We start from the raw sequence: 15033 nt of genomic DNA on the forward strand, positions 1-15033 counted from the left end.
GGGTGGTAACAAATGCTTGTTATTCTGATTAAATTTGGGTTAGTCCCAATATGCTCTGTTGGCTCAAACTGGTATATATGAAGCCAGCAACTAGGGTTAGGCATGGCAGTCTCATATCTGAAGCGTTTGGAGGTTTCTAAGTGAACTCGATACCCCTGATCACTTCTTCCATTTGCCCTAGCCCTAGAGCTGCTGAGCACAAAGCTTCGGGAAGATATTGAAATTGGGCCATAGCTCAATCTAATACTTCTCTTGTGCTGTCACGGTACACAGGTGGCCTGGTAGCTTATAAAATGAAGGATGAGTGCACTGATATCCCACATATATTACCTATTCTGAATGACTTTTAAGTAACATTAGGATTAGGCATAAACTGGTCCAAATCATGTCATGAATTCAGAATACATATGGGGCACAGCGTAAATTATAGGGAGCTCAAACATTTCGTTATCTAGGAATAAATATATCACACCAAGCAAGACTTAATGGATGGTAATCTAAGTACGGCAATAGCTGCACCTAGATCACAAATTTCAGTTTGGAAGTCCTCACCGGTGCCTACAACTGGCAGAATTGCCCCAGCCAATATGACTATTATGCTGACTGCTATATTTCTCCTCAAACATACCCCTTTCTGACGCCTCAGAAAATTATTTTGCAACTTGGACAGTAGGCTTGGAGACGATCTGGAATACAGACATACACAGGGTCTTGCTATCTACACTAAAGGTCCTGACTGTTTTGAGCCCTAGATTTTAAAACTATTATTTGATGATACAACATCAGTGACCTCCATTGTTTAGCTGGTCGCTCACTGGCTGAGCTGGATCTTAACAAGACTAAACTACAGGAACTATATGTCACTACTGGCACAATCCTGAAAACATGTCTTTTGTGAAACGAGTAGCATTGTACTGCAACAATAGAGGCCTAAAGCGAACTAGTCAAATAACTACACATGCTCCACCTAGGTCTTTACAGAGTATCCATAACTCCAGACGTCCTTTCCAAAGATTTTACTGGAAATGTGGGAAAATGCAGGCCTTTTGATGGTGGGCAAGTTATTTCAAGACAGAGTGCTCCTTTACTACGAGATCCTAGTAGAGCAATATGGTTTACATACAGGGCAGTGTCTGACCCATGGGAAACTAGTCAGGCAATACTTAGTTACTGGGCAATTACAGACTCCGAATCTCAGGTACATGCCTTATTTTAAGCGGTCTATCCTGGGGGGACAGGTAAACAACCAATATGGTGACTTAGGCAGGCTTGCTGTAATTTCCCTAAAACAATTCAGTGAAAATTGGGAGGTGGACATAGGAAGAGCTCTCAATGACAAGGAATGGGGTAAAACACTAGAATACCCTCACAAGCGGTCATTTAATGCACAGTTCCAATATTTCAGTATAATGTATTACATAAGGCATGCGTAACTCCTTAGGCTGCTTTATATTATTTTTCCAACAGCTAATCCAAATTACCTTAGGTGTGGGGATAAAAGATGCGTTATGTGATTGTCATCATATAAAGGCCTACTCGGGAGAGGTGTGCAACACACTTTTAGTCGAAACAGAATATACCAACATGTACTGCTTTCAATTCTGCCTTGCAGGACTTTTCAAATGTCCCAAAAAATCTGAGTTGAGGCTTGATTTTTAGGTTATGCTTTATTATTAGCCAAGAGAGCGCTCAGGGTGAGGCAAGTCTCCAAGCCACCTCACAGTTACTCATTGGCTTATGACAACTTCAAAATGGGCCGAAGCAGCAAGCATAGTTCTATATACGGAGCAAACCAGATGCCTCACGTGACATCCTACTGAAAGGAAATGGCAAAATATTTTACGAGACCTTAAGAGGGAATTCGGACAATAGCCTGGAGAGCTAACACATGTTTCACTACATATTGCGATCAGAAACACATATAGGTTTTGTGCCGTGGATCTTGTAGTGGGTTGATTCTGTTTAGTGAATAGATCTTATCACCATCATTGTATCTCTGTTAGTATGCACTTAAATACTCCAACTACAATCTGCATTACATAGCATACAGTATTGGCTCGTTATTGCAATTGTATTACGCTGGCACAGAAATAAGAGAGTTCATGCCTTCCATTCTAGGAATCCTGTACCCATCATACCTGGCCGTCACCACTTGTTTGATAAGTCTTGCAGTCGAGCAAAGGTATCGTTAATTGTGGCCTTAGAAGGAACACAGGGGATATCGCAAACAATAAAGGATGCTATAAACATCTGTTGAGCAAGAAGATGGTATGTAGGGAACACATAAAACGGCTGATGAGGACAATCGGTAAGAACAACACACGCACCTTTTGGCATATTATAGTGAACGGTAGCAAAAGTTATAGGGCAAAACCATAGGAGTACATCACTGACTGTTGGCTTGCGCACTTTCCATTCATGTACATCCAGGCCTGCACTAAGGAGTCCTATTTGATAGGAATCTACAGATGAAACATTTACCCTGACAAAAACAGCTACTGTAGAAAACAGAGCCTACCCTATGAAATCTACATATTTGTGGGCAATGCTATTGCACGCGAAGGACCCGTACCACATTCTGGTGGAGAAATTGTTCCACTGCACAACAAGGGTGACAGGTCTAGTCCTGCAAACAGCCGCCTCATTAGTTTGCTTGACAACATTTAAAAACATTTCTGTCATTCAGATTTTCACAGACTTGAAGTATGGCCAAGTACAACATTGTCTTGTCTTAGTGCCTTGTGGGTTTTGGAAATAAAATAAGCATAATCAACCAGACATTCAGGTTGTATCCAATTTTTAGGAGTGAGCGCAAAGCGCTCCGTCCCCTGCTGTAATCTCTCTTTGGAATTCTAACCATGCCCATGTCACGTCAGTCCCTTACATTGGTTCGTGGGCTTGCCTTTTAAAATCCGCTTGCTTTCATTAGTAAAAGGCAAGCATACGTCACGCCTTTTCCGGTGTTTAGCCCTCCTTGAGCGCACCAACCAACTACTGGAAACATACGAGGCTCCATGTTTTCCGTATGGTTTCTGGACTACATTTTCTCTTTATTTCGCAGTGCAATTGCGCTGTGCTTTACACAGCGCAATCGTGCTCGGCTTTTTTTTTTTTTTTCATTTAATGTGGCAAGAAAATTCCGGTTAGGAGTTTACAACGCTAATAGCTCTAACTCGATGAAATGCGAGACCCAGTGCACTGCAAATGCTTGTTTAAAAAATGCCACCCTCAAGAAAGAAAGTTTATATGTGGAATTTGCGGTCATTTTTTGACAATGTTCCTAGACATTTATTGTACAAATTCATTGCATGATTTGGGTATTCCTCTGGATTGCGTGAACATCCCAGCCATAAAGCCATAATCCATGATAAGAATTTTGCAACAGTCATATTGGGACCAGAAGGGGGGAAACTACAAACTCTTTCCCTTCAATAAAGGCACACAAATATTTTGGGGGGAGTTAATTGTGATCTGCACAGCAAACTAGGGAAAGAGTGAGACTTCTAGGTTTGTCACTGTGGGTGTGGCAGTCATTTCACCCTCCCCCTGATTCATGTCAGGAACGTCAATCCATCATTTTGGGGCCTCAGAGGATCGTCTGCTTTCCGGAGGATATTGTACTGTCACTGGTGTTCTTGGCCTGTTTCAGTCAGTGTGTGGATTGTTGGGCTCACTGTGCTGATGTGAGAGTTTATGTTGATTCAAAGGTCACACTGGGTTTGTGACCTAAGCATTCTTTGTTGTCGAGGTCTGTCAAAGTAGGTAAGTCTCTCTGTAGTTACAATCTGCTTAATGCAGCAATATTCTTGCAATCCACCACGTCCAAAAGCTCTCATTTATCCTAGCTCCCTGTGCCTCCATATTGTTATCCATGATTTCCCTTACAAAGAGCACGAGGATTTCCTAACATGTTTGGAATATTTATATAGCACTCTGACTAGCAAGTACGTTTCCTTTTGGAACTTTAAGCAGACTGATGTCTCTGTTGACAGGTGAGGAAGACGAGATTTTAACCTTCCACTGGGCCAACTAAGTGCAAGTGGTGTGCATGTAACCAAATGATTTTCCCTACAATGACATTTCAAAGGGCAGGGGCGAATCTTACAACCCTGCAATCTAACAAGAATGAGCCATGCTTGTGTAATGGATAGTCACTGTTGGGTGCTCTAAAAAGAGTTCAGTTCTTGCAACCCTCCATCAAGCCTGTAACTATGTTCTGGCTGTATAGTGGCTTAGGGGGCTAGCTGAGAACTGCAATGGATGTATGTAGACAGACTGAAGGCAGGGCGATAAAAGGATAATCAGTCAAGTATGTAGTTGTCCAAGATGATCAGGAGAACAAGACACAAATCTGCTGTCTAATCAGTGGAGATAACTCAACAGTCAGTGAAAGGGGGAGGGTAGCGCTACTATCTATGACAATCGAGTAACAGCTCTGCTATCTGTGAAAAGCAAAGGATAGCTCTGCTCGCTGCTCTGAGCAAGACATCAGTCAACTGATTAAAGAGACTGCTCTGGCAAACGTGAGGCATTGTTCTGTTGTCTCTGGAAAGTAAGAAATAGCTTTAGTGACGTGTAGTTCTGAGGTCTGTGAGAAGTGACAGAGCACTCTGCTGTGCGCACTGAGCGAGGTTTAAGCCAATTAAGTAAGGGGTAGTTCTGTTGTCAGTATCAAGTGAAAATGTCACATTTTGCTCCCGTCTGTGGACGGGTGTATGTCCATGCCCTGTCCTGGTGTGTTCTCGGGGACAGGCGCATATTTCTGTTCCCTTTCACTATTCGATATATTTATCTGCAAGCACCAGGCAGCCCTTCCTTCTACCTCTCCTAATCAACACACATGATTTGCAGACCATAGAGTTGAACAGAGAGCTATAGTAGAGAGCTAGGACAGTGTCAATTGCTAACTTCCCTTAAAGGATAAACCACAAATGCAAAATTATTTGAATCCGTTAGAAGAAACAAGAATGCAGTTAATATTCTCGTAGTTCATTTTTTACTTAGACAAATATGATACAATAAGGATAAATTAGAAAGCATGAGGATATTCCTGGTTTAATACAAGAACATTTATTATATAATTCCTGAATGTGCTAGATGTAAGAATGGGTTAAACAAATGAAAAATAAAACTGAATGAAAATAAAAAGTACATAACCCTACGCTTTCGTCAATGATGATCTGATTCTCGCCCACACATTCCCAGGTAGTTACATATTCATCGGATTGAAATAATACATTTTCTGCAGTTCAAAAACGTACTTCAAAACCCTGCTCCATATTCATACATGGTAACTACTGTGGGTGGAGAGCTGTTTTTGTAACTAACAAAGATCTGCCTACGCTGATTCGCATTACAATCAGTTGTTTGAGGCTGACACTTTAGATGCAAAAACACGTACGTTGCACCTGAGCGTTAGAATCGGCTCAATACGTGGACAAACAAACACAACCTGCTCTGTCTGCGTCACACGGACCACATGATAGATATCCTTGACACAATTACCTTTGACTTTCAAGGCGTCCTTTGCGTGACCAATAGCTTCCCATGGAGACGGAATGTCAAGGAACACAGCGTCTGCGACATTCGTGACACCGAACCCGTTCTTGCACACATCCTGGTTCTTGACCGTCACCAGGTGGTCAACTTTGTGTTCACAGAACTCTTCTTTTGCCTTTTCTGCCCTCTGCTGGTGGAACTCGACGGTGTACAGATGCCCTGTGGGCGCAATGGTCCGTATAATAGCATGAGAGAGAGATCCACTTCCGGTGCCTAGGAACAGAAACACACAGGTTGGAAGATAAACACATATTGAGAAAATACACACTTTATCCACAAGAGATTAATTGGCAATGCCAAACTAATAACTCGACGAAATCATTAAGACAGATCACACAATTATAAGTTAGATTCTACAGCGCGGCCTAAAACAAAAAAGCGCACGAGATCTTGCGCGCATGACTACTTCATGCAAAGAAACACTTGCTTTAAGCTTCCTCCAGTTACGTTCTCATTTTAATACAGAGCTTACAAGTTTTAGAAACTCTGAACAACCTAACCTTGGAACGAACCCGAAGCACAAAGTAACTTTCTCAGCATCTGCTGCTGTCATCATTTTTGAGTTGCATTTCAGCTAATAAGTTGCAATTTTTCAAGTCGTACCCATATAAATGTGTTTTCACATTGTCTCCAGGCTCTTTATTTTAACAATATTACAATGTCATCACATCAAGGCACGTGGGATGGGAAGGAGTCAGGGAGGATTTACAGTAGAGATTGGTAGGAAGCGTTTGTTGCAGATCATAGAGTGAAATGAGAACAACATGCTGCAAGAGTGCACCCCAAACAAAGCAGTGTATAATTAAACCACTAACGCGAACTCTCCCAAGTAGTCCACCCCGCCTTCAAGATTTTACCTCCCCTACAGGTCTCCTAGTAACGGCATTTATTTATGCTGCCTGCACTGTAGGGAGGAGGGGGGTCATTCCAAAGCAGCCTTGCAACTGGAAAGAATGTATGTACAATATTTTTCCAAGCCTATGCCATGTGTAAGCAAGAGCCTCACCCATCTATGGCAATACTATTAGTCAAACATGCATTTTAAACTAACACAATAGGCAATAATTTTGAATATATATATATATAACTCCAAAAAAAGGAACTCAACTACTAAAAATGTCAGAGTAAGAGGGCCAAAATAAAAAATATATATATCCTGCCGCATATATGAAACACAACGTGTTCATCTATGTTCCTAGCAGACATGGCGAAATTATTCCAGTGCTTGATGGAGTGGAAGAAAGAGCTTTTACAATCTGCTCAAACAATTTCAAATCTTCGAACAACCAAATGGCCTTATTTTACAACAAAGCAACAGATGGAGTTTCATGACCTAGTTTAAATAGCCTTGATAGTTATTATACACCACCTTTTGGGTAACAGTACACTCTAAGACAGACTATACAATTTCACAGGAAGCCAGTGTAATTGACCAAATACCTAGTGACATAATAACATCTCCTGAAGGTCTCTGAGGCAATATATGTTGCTTGATTTTGAACAGCCTGAATGAAGTCTAAGTAGCAGGACACCGGGAAATACCAGAGAAAATCATTGCAAGTCACGTTTAGTTTCTATTGTTCCTTATTACACGGTAGCTAAGTGATCTCTGATTTTTTTAAAGTAATTTGAAGCGCAGACAAATACGTTCAATTGACAAGGCATGGATCTGAACGAGTCCTGGCACAACCTTGGGGATTGCACTTTTGGGATAGCAAGATTTCCAATATGAAAACTGGATAGACTGTACTAATGCCAGTTTCTTAAATGGTGCATAGAAACGAAATTATGATTTAATATGGTCCAGGCTATGATAATTAATCCGAACATAACAAGTGAATGGCAGGTTAGTAAAAAAACGGAATCGTCTTCTTTAACAACACCTATTTATACACAAAAAAGGGTCAGCAAATTGTATATATTAAATCTGTAGGAATTGACTATCATTTGTGTGCTGCACTCCCAGAATTTTGCCTTGACTTGTTATCCTGGCTGTAAAACTGTGCATTGTACCCATGCTAACCAGAGGTAAAGTGCCTGTGCTCCCCCCTTAAACATAAGGAAACTGATATAGACCTGACTGACATATTTAACTTAACTGTCTGTTCTTAATACATATTACAAATGGTGCCAAGGGCCTGTAAATTAAATGTCTCTAGTGGACTGCAGCACAGATTGTACAAACCACTATGGTGACAGTGAAAATCTGACTGTGGGCCTGTCATTTGTAGCCTGACTCTAGCAGTGTAAAACACTGCAGTTCGATCTGTCAAACCCTTTGACAGGTTAAAACCTTCATTTTAAATATTTACAAATCACCATCACCCTTATCTAGGCCTTAGTACACACAAGGCAGGGTGCGTGGTATCTAAAAGTACCAAGAGCTATTTTCACTGTAGCAGGCCTGGCTGTTTCTTAGTTAAACACTGGGTTATATCATTACATGAAACAACGTTAATGTTGGTTACGAAACACCCAGAAAAATAACGAAACAACTATTTTTAATGTTTATGATAAATATAATTCTGTGGTGAATTTGGATTTTTGCTAAATATGAAGGAACAGTAACTTACAAGAAGGTACTTTTTCTCTGCTTGACATTCCTGAATGCTAATCTGCATTTTCTCTCCTAAAGGAATTAGCATTTGAATAGGTGTGAAAAGTGCTTCTGGAGAAGAGAACAAAGGCCTAGATGCGGGGACTGATTCATCAAGAGCCGATATCCATCTGTAATACCTACTGAGTCTCCTGTCTGCTGAACTACATATATTAATAGTCTCATATGCTAAACACTGAAGCAGAATGGTCAACTAAAACAAAGGCATTATAGTAAAGTTGGAAACCAGTAGAATGTATGTATGTAGCAAACTCATAATGTAGACCTTATTTTGTGCAATTTCTTTACATTTTGTCAAAATTAAAAACTACTTAGATGGTTAGTGATACTTGTTGTAATTTTTGTCTATGGAAACCACATACCAAAGTATGATCTCACCGAGGATTAAAAGGATAACTAGCCCAGGGCAGTGCAAGCAAGATATTCATTAAATAGGGCCTGGAATCTGATCCAGAGGACAATCTATAACAATGTGCAATATGCAGCTGACTGCTGATGAACAAAATGGTGCTGCAAGTATTTCAAAACAAGTAACTCTCACCACAGGTACGATATGTGCACTTAAATGTTTCACGAATATCAAGTCCACAAACTTCTGCCTTGACTCAAAGCATCCCCTCCCCTAATCCCTCATTTCAATTATTTAATTCATATGGTGAAATTGGCAGCCAGTGTCCAAGAACCTGGTGAGAAAGAGATTTTACCTTGCCCTATTTTCTGTGACCTCAGAAGGATGAGGGTAAAACTCTTCGAAAATGATGAAAACACACATATGCACGACTCCAGCGGGGCAAACTAATAAACAAGACCCACGCCAAATCAGCTAAGTTAATTTTTCAGTTTTAAATACTAAAATGCCTACAGAGAAGCCTCCTGCTTCTATGTAGGCATTTTAGGATTTAAAACTGAAAAATACATGATCCATTAGTCAATCATACTTTCAACTAAGTCACACTTTTTCCTTAATGATCTACTACTACTTGTCAAATTTGATGACTAGCTATGGAAAACGTAAATTCACATTGTGCACTGGCAGCAGGGATATAAACACATTTTCCAAACATGTAGATCAATTCACACGTAGAAGTAAAATGTGAAGAAGAAATGCACTAATGTTTCCATTTTCATTTACAAATTCAGCTGCACAAACTACAGAAGATAAATCAAGATTCTGGTAGGAAAAGGCATCAAAGTAATCAACTATCATGTATGCATTACGGAATACTGTGAAAAACACTGAAATGTAGTTTGAATATGCACAGTAGTTATTTTTCCAAAATGAAGCATACATCAGTTATGCTTACAAATGTTATCTGTGAACTCTGGTCGAGTCACCTCTGGAAGTAATAGATCTTAATAAGCCACTGTACATCTGATTACTATACCTTTAGGCAAAATACACTTTTGTCCTGGTTGCATTAAAAAAAAGTAATGTACATCAATGAGAATGTATGGCTGAAGCACATCATATTCAAACCTTTAGAACAACATTTCTCTATCACCACCCTTTCGCACCAGAAGTGTCAGTGCAGATTTAAAAAATAGGGCACACCTGTAATTCTTCAAGATGGAAGAGAAGAGAGTGCTGCAATAAAAAAACACTCAAGTTTTAGACCACACTGCAGCACTAAGAGGGCCACACTTGTAATAGTCAACGACGCAATGCTCCTAAGCAACAGGAACAACCCCTACCTCCTGGTCCTGCTTGACCTTGCTGCAGCCTTCATCATAGTAGACCACCCAGCTCTGATCATCTGATTAACACTCTGAAAACATGCATGGGTTTATCAGGCACCATCTTTAAATGGTTTACATCCTACTTTACCAACTGGTACTAACTACTGCAAATAAGTTCCACAGACATTCCCCAGCCCCAGTGGAGTACTGTGCGGTTAATCCTTTCTCCTACCACCTTTAACGTCTGTATGGAAACGCTCAGATTCATTGTTCCAGATAGCAGCATCAAGATCTAACACTATGGGGATGATATCCAATTCGACCTAAAAATGTCCCCACTCAATGACATATAGAATATCAAATCCTGCCTCAAACTCATCCAATCTTAGATGTCACCTAGCTCCTTGAAGTTAAAGTCAACAAAGTCTATGGGCCTGATTTATAGTTTGGCGGAGGGGTTAGTCGTCACAATGGTGATGGATATCCCATCCACCAAAATACAAATCCCATAGGATATAATGGGATTTATATTTCGGCGGACGGGATATCCATCACCGTTGTGATGGAGTAACCCCTCAGCCAAACTCTAAATCAGGCACGTGAAAAACTTCCGAAAGCATGGAAAGCAGAACTCAATAAGCATATATTTCAAATATATGGCATGCAGCATTGCCATCAATTGAATACTGAAATTCCTCTGTTTGATACACTTTGTGTCTCTTACCACCTACTAACAGGTGCTATAATTAGAAAACTTAAAAAAGGTACCCATTTAATCAACCAGAGCACAAGGAAATGCTGAAATGGCACCACTGAGATTTAAACCAGCAATTAGTAGGTTCCACAAACCACTCTACAAGATGTTGCTAAGTTACACTACCAGTACACCACATCTAGAATAGTTGTACAACAAACACTTCAGTAACCAAGGAGTGCAAACGAACATTCTTAAAACAGCATTTAAAATAAGGTAATCCGAGATGTAAAAGGACCAGGGGGCATCTAGCTCTTTTGTATGACCAGTACAATGTGGCTGCTTAGCACGAAACAAGGTGCGACCAGTATCTACCTCTGCTTGTTCCCATAACCGATTTTATTTGGTATCACTTGCCTGAACAGGTCCTGTCATGTTTTAATCGCTGACAATCAGGTTTGGGTTGCCTACATAACCAGCGGCGATAAAAGCAGAAATAAATCAGCAAAACAATACATTTTAACATCAAAGACACAACACTGAGTCTGGACAGGTGGAATTTCATAAAAAGGACTGAAAGCAAAGTTTGAAAGTGAGAATAAAACATATGCAGCATATTCTGAGCAGCCATTAATAGCCGCCCACCTCCACTAGCTGCTAAGAGGCCTCATTATCGTGCACGCTTCTCAGCAAGGGCACGCAGAGGCTAATCTCGAATTAATCCTTCTGTGCTGATAGGATGAAATCTGACCAAGGCACACAACGAAACGCATCGAACAATTATGCAAAGCGCCGCACCTGGAAATGTATTAAGCAAATGTAATTAATCAAAAAACGTGAATACCAAATCTATCTCGTGTTAAATATTTATTGCAGGCAGAAGCCCAGGAGTTTAGAATATGCAGGAGCATGGGTGCCAAAAGCTGTACTTTTTTTGTACGTCATACAATTGAGATAACCAAGGACAGCAAATGTAACATGGGCCGCAATGGTTTTTTAATACACCCTTGACCAGTGGATAGTGCCTGACTGGCTGCTGGGTCTCAGGTTGTTTCAGTCAAAACGAGCACAGGCAATGTAATGTGCTAAAGGAAGCGGCGTTGGCACATTAGAGCCAGGCACGCGGACAGAATTCAGCAGGATGACCAAAGAGGGCTTTAGTTGTAACGTCCCCATGCAGTTCGACACATGGACTGCCGCAGCGGTGGAAGGACACGTCCACACAGCTAATAAATAGCGTTATGCAAGCCAAAAAGTAACTGGCAGTTCTCGAGCAGAAGGCAAGACAAAAAGTAATTGACAATTCTGGAGCAGAGGGATGAGCAGTCCAAGGAAAGTACTAATCATGGAAATATGTCTGTGTAACTGAGAGTAGAAGTTTGGACACCGCTAACAGGATCTGTAGCACTGCCTGACGAAAATGAACATCAGCTCTGGAATTAGTACTGGGGCAGTAATGTTCACAGAAAGTGTGGAGAGCACATCAAGCTTCAGCTCTGCACAGTGTATTAACAGTCTCAGAAAGGAAGCCAATATGCAGGGGCAACTCCTGAAAATGGACTGCCCAGTTTTCTGACCCCAACCAACTGCACATCAAAAATACAGAAAACAAAGTTCTTTGTACTTTCACCGAAACAAAACTGAGAAATACTGAGAATACACACTGATTGGAATGGACATCTGAAAAAATGGACAGTACCCAAAATCCAGTTCTTATGAAATATACTTGGGTGTTATTTTAGACTCAAAACACAAACTGCAAAGCCTCATAATGACTATAACAGAGAGTGACAACTACATTCTTAGGACTGCATGGAACATCAAACACTTCCTGCCAAGATCTGAAAATGAAGAACTCAGTTCAAGCCATGGCCACATTCAGAATTAAACATGGCAATGCTCTATTCAAAGTCATCTCTAAGCAATGCCCACTTCCACCAATGTAACCACAGCAGTATTTCATCTGCCTGTGTACATTCTTCTGGTAGATACATTATGTTTTTCAAACATGTGAAGGAGTCTAGAAATCTGGACTAGGCTCTGGAAAGCACACAACACACAATAACAATAGTGGCAGCACTGAGATGCAGTGCCAGACTACGGAAAATGTTTAGGCTTCCTCACCTGAAATTATTTTTGTTAGGATCTTTTTATTATGATTTTTTGGTAAAATTGAGCAGAGCAGTAACACATTTCACAGAGAACATGGAGCAGCTAATAAAGTTAAACATATCACAAAGCCACCACAAATAAAATTGTATTCCACAAGCAGTAGTTCTAGTTCACTTACTAGCGAGCATCTAGCAAGTTATAGGCGCAGTAGCGTATTGTCACACTGATCAGCCAGAGGACTGAGAAATGAGCAGCATCCATCCTTCATATAGTCTAGTACAAGAATGGCAAGCCAAGTACTCAACAGAGGCTCCTTCTCCCAATGCAGAAAGGCTATAACAGCAAGAATAAAGTGGGACATGCGCAAGCAAACACAATAAAAAGCACAACCAGCAGGTCAGACATTCGTATCCAAAATGTAATCAACATAGCCAATGTGTTTAATTGCAGTAGATATTACCTGAATGGACCCCAAATGTCTCCAAGCCTGGTCATTATATGTTTACGGGATGGAAAGATTTCAGTTAGATCACTGCAAAGTGCAGCATCTATAATTAAATCCTTTATTTTGGGCCCTTCATCCAAGCTCTGGAAATCCTGAACTCTGCCAAGACCAGCAGGAGACCGTCAATCCTCTAACAGTATTTAGTACATCTACAAAGTATCCTAGTACCATTGCTAATGGGTGACAATCTAGTGAGTGACAGGTGATAGCTTCTATGGTTCAGGCAACTTCCACCTTGAAAAAATTAATAGGAGGACACAGCCAGGTGAATAAAATATGCCATCTCGATAAAGCATCGAGAACACTGAAAAAGTCTAGCAGGATCCAATCTAAGCAACATAGCCATGGTCAGGAATATCTTGTTAGTAGTTCTGTCAGTGTGCGAAGCTTCAGTTTAGCGAGTGGTCTCAACATACGATTCAGTGGATGAGGCAGAACATGATTGTCGACAATAGGCATTTCAGAGAAATATAGCTTTGTCGTCCCCGTCCTATAAGCTACAGAACAAATTGCTCGGTGTGTACATCTAAGGGTCTTTATAATGTTGCTAGGTCTAGGTATCTTCAATGGTATGAACAGTACGTAGCATCCCATTCTCCATCTGACACGCCTTAATGAGCAAGTGCGGTGCAGTGTTGTCAGGTCCCTCAGGCATAGCAGTGCCACCAACTTGATACAGCTGAGTGAGTTTATCACATCCGAGTCTCAGGCTTTTACCCTGTCAGGGCAGTGTTGCCAATGTTGTTCAAATCCTACTGAACATGTATTTCCCACGCTATATGGGAATATTAGTAAACAAATATAGAAGTTCGGGTAGTATAATAATTTTAGGCAGAGCTATTGTGCACACAAGGTAAACAGAGAGGCAAATGCATCTAACGGTTTGAATGGTAAGCTTATCCACAACTGGCTCATAATTATCTGTCAGAATTGTGCACAATCCCTATTAATAAAGTGCCCCCAAATATCTCACTGATTCTCCCACCAATCCAGAGGGAAGTCAAGCTTGGGTCTGGCAGTTCCATTAGTAAGCAGCTACATTTCAAATTTGTTGTAGTTAATCAGTATGTAGGAATAGTACCAGAAATAAATTACATCCTGTATATTATGAGTAAGATTCATGCCTGGAATTTCCAAATAAAAGAATATAGTCAGCGTACAGTAATATTAACGTTTTGAGCAGAAGGTTTAACCTTTTGCTAAGTGCATTTCTTGCAGTATCGAGGAAAGAGGATCAATAGCTAGGGCGAATAAAAGAGGTGAGGGGGTAACCTGTCTAGTGCCCCTAAAATTCAGAAGGGGGAGATGTATGTACATTGGTATGAACTCTGGCACTAGGTGTGGAATATAACAATGCTAGAAGCTCATTCTGTGAATCACAGCTCGCAGAAAAGGCCACTGAAGGGAGTCTAAGGCATTCTTGGTGTTCAGAAAAACAGCTGCTGCTTGAAGTTTAGGGCAAGAAAAGTGCAAAGGTTATTTGAAGTTGTCCTGCCGCGTATAAATCCCACCTGGTCAAGCAGGACTTAGTTTCCCATCAGCAGGTTCAGCCTATTCACAATCACGCACTAAGATTTTGTTGCCCATGATCAATAAAGAGAGCAGTCTGTAAGAAGAGCATTCACAAGGTTCCTTGTCAGATTTTATTATGGCTGTAATGAGTGCCTCCCTTGTAGCAGCTGTGAAGACATTCTTGTCTAAGGATTCTTAGTATCAGGTGCAGTGCCAAAAGGTCCTTTAAAATTTTAAAATACTCAACCGTGAGTCCATAAGTACCCAGGGCTATGTAGTCTGGAAAGCTGTTGATGGCACAATGGACCACCAGAGATAGGTTCACACACGTATTCATGCATCCCTTCCTCAACCCAT

At 40.8% G+C, this 15033-nt stretch overlaps 1 protein-coding gene across 2 annotated transcripts in view; it reads right to left on the minus strand.

The window, feature by feature from the left end:
* The window catches only part of TRMT61A (tRNA methyltransferase 61A), a 95489-nt gene that overhangs the window by 48237 nt on the left and 32219 nt on the right, over positions 1-15033 (minus strand). For both annotated transcript variants that reach the window (XM_069207284.1, XM_069207283.1), the window contains one exon: positions 5506-5772. In XM_069207284.1, the coding sequence (XP_069063385.1) occupies positions 5506-5772 (267 nt within the window). The remainder of the gene's footprint in view (positions 1-5505; positions 5773-15033) is intronic.

The sequence above is a fragment of the Pleurodeles waltl genome, chromosome 9, assembly GCF_031143425.1.
Source record: "Pleurodeles waltl isolate 20211129_DDA chromosome 9, aPleWal1.hap1.20221129, whole genome shotgun sequence".
NCBI lineage: Eukaryota > Metazoa > Chordata > Amphibia > Caudata > Salamandridae > Pleurodeles > Pleurodeles waltl.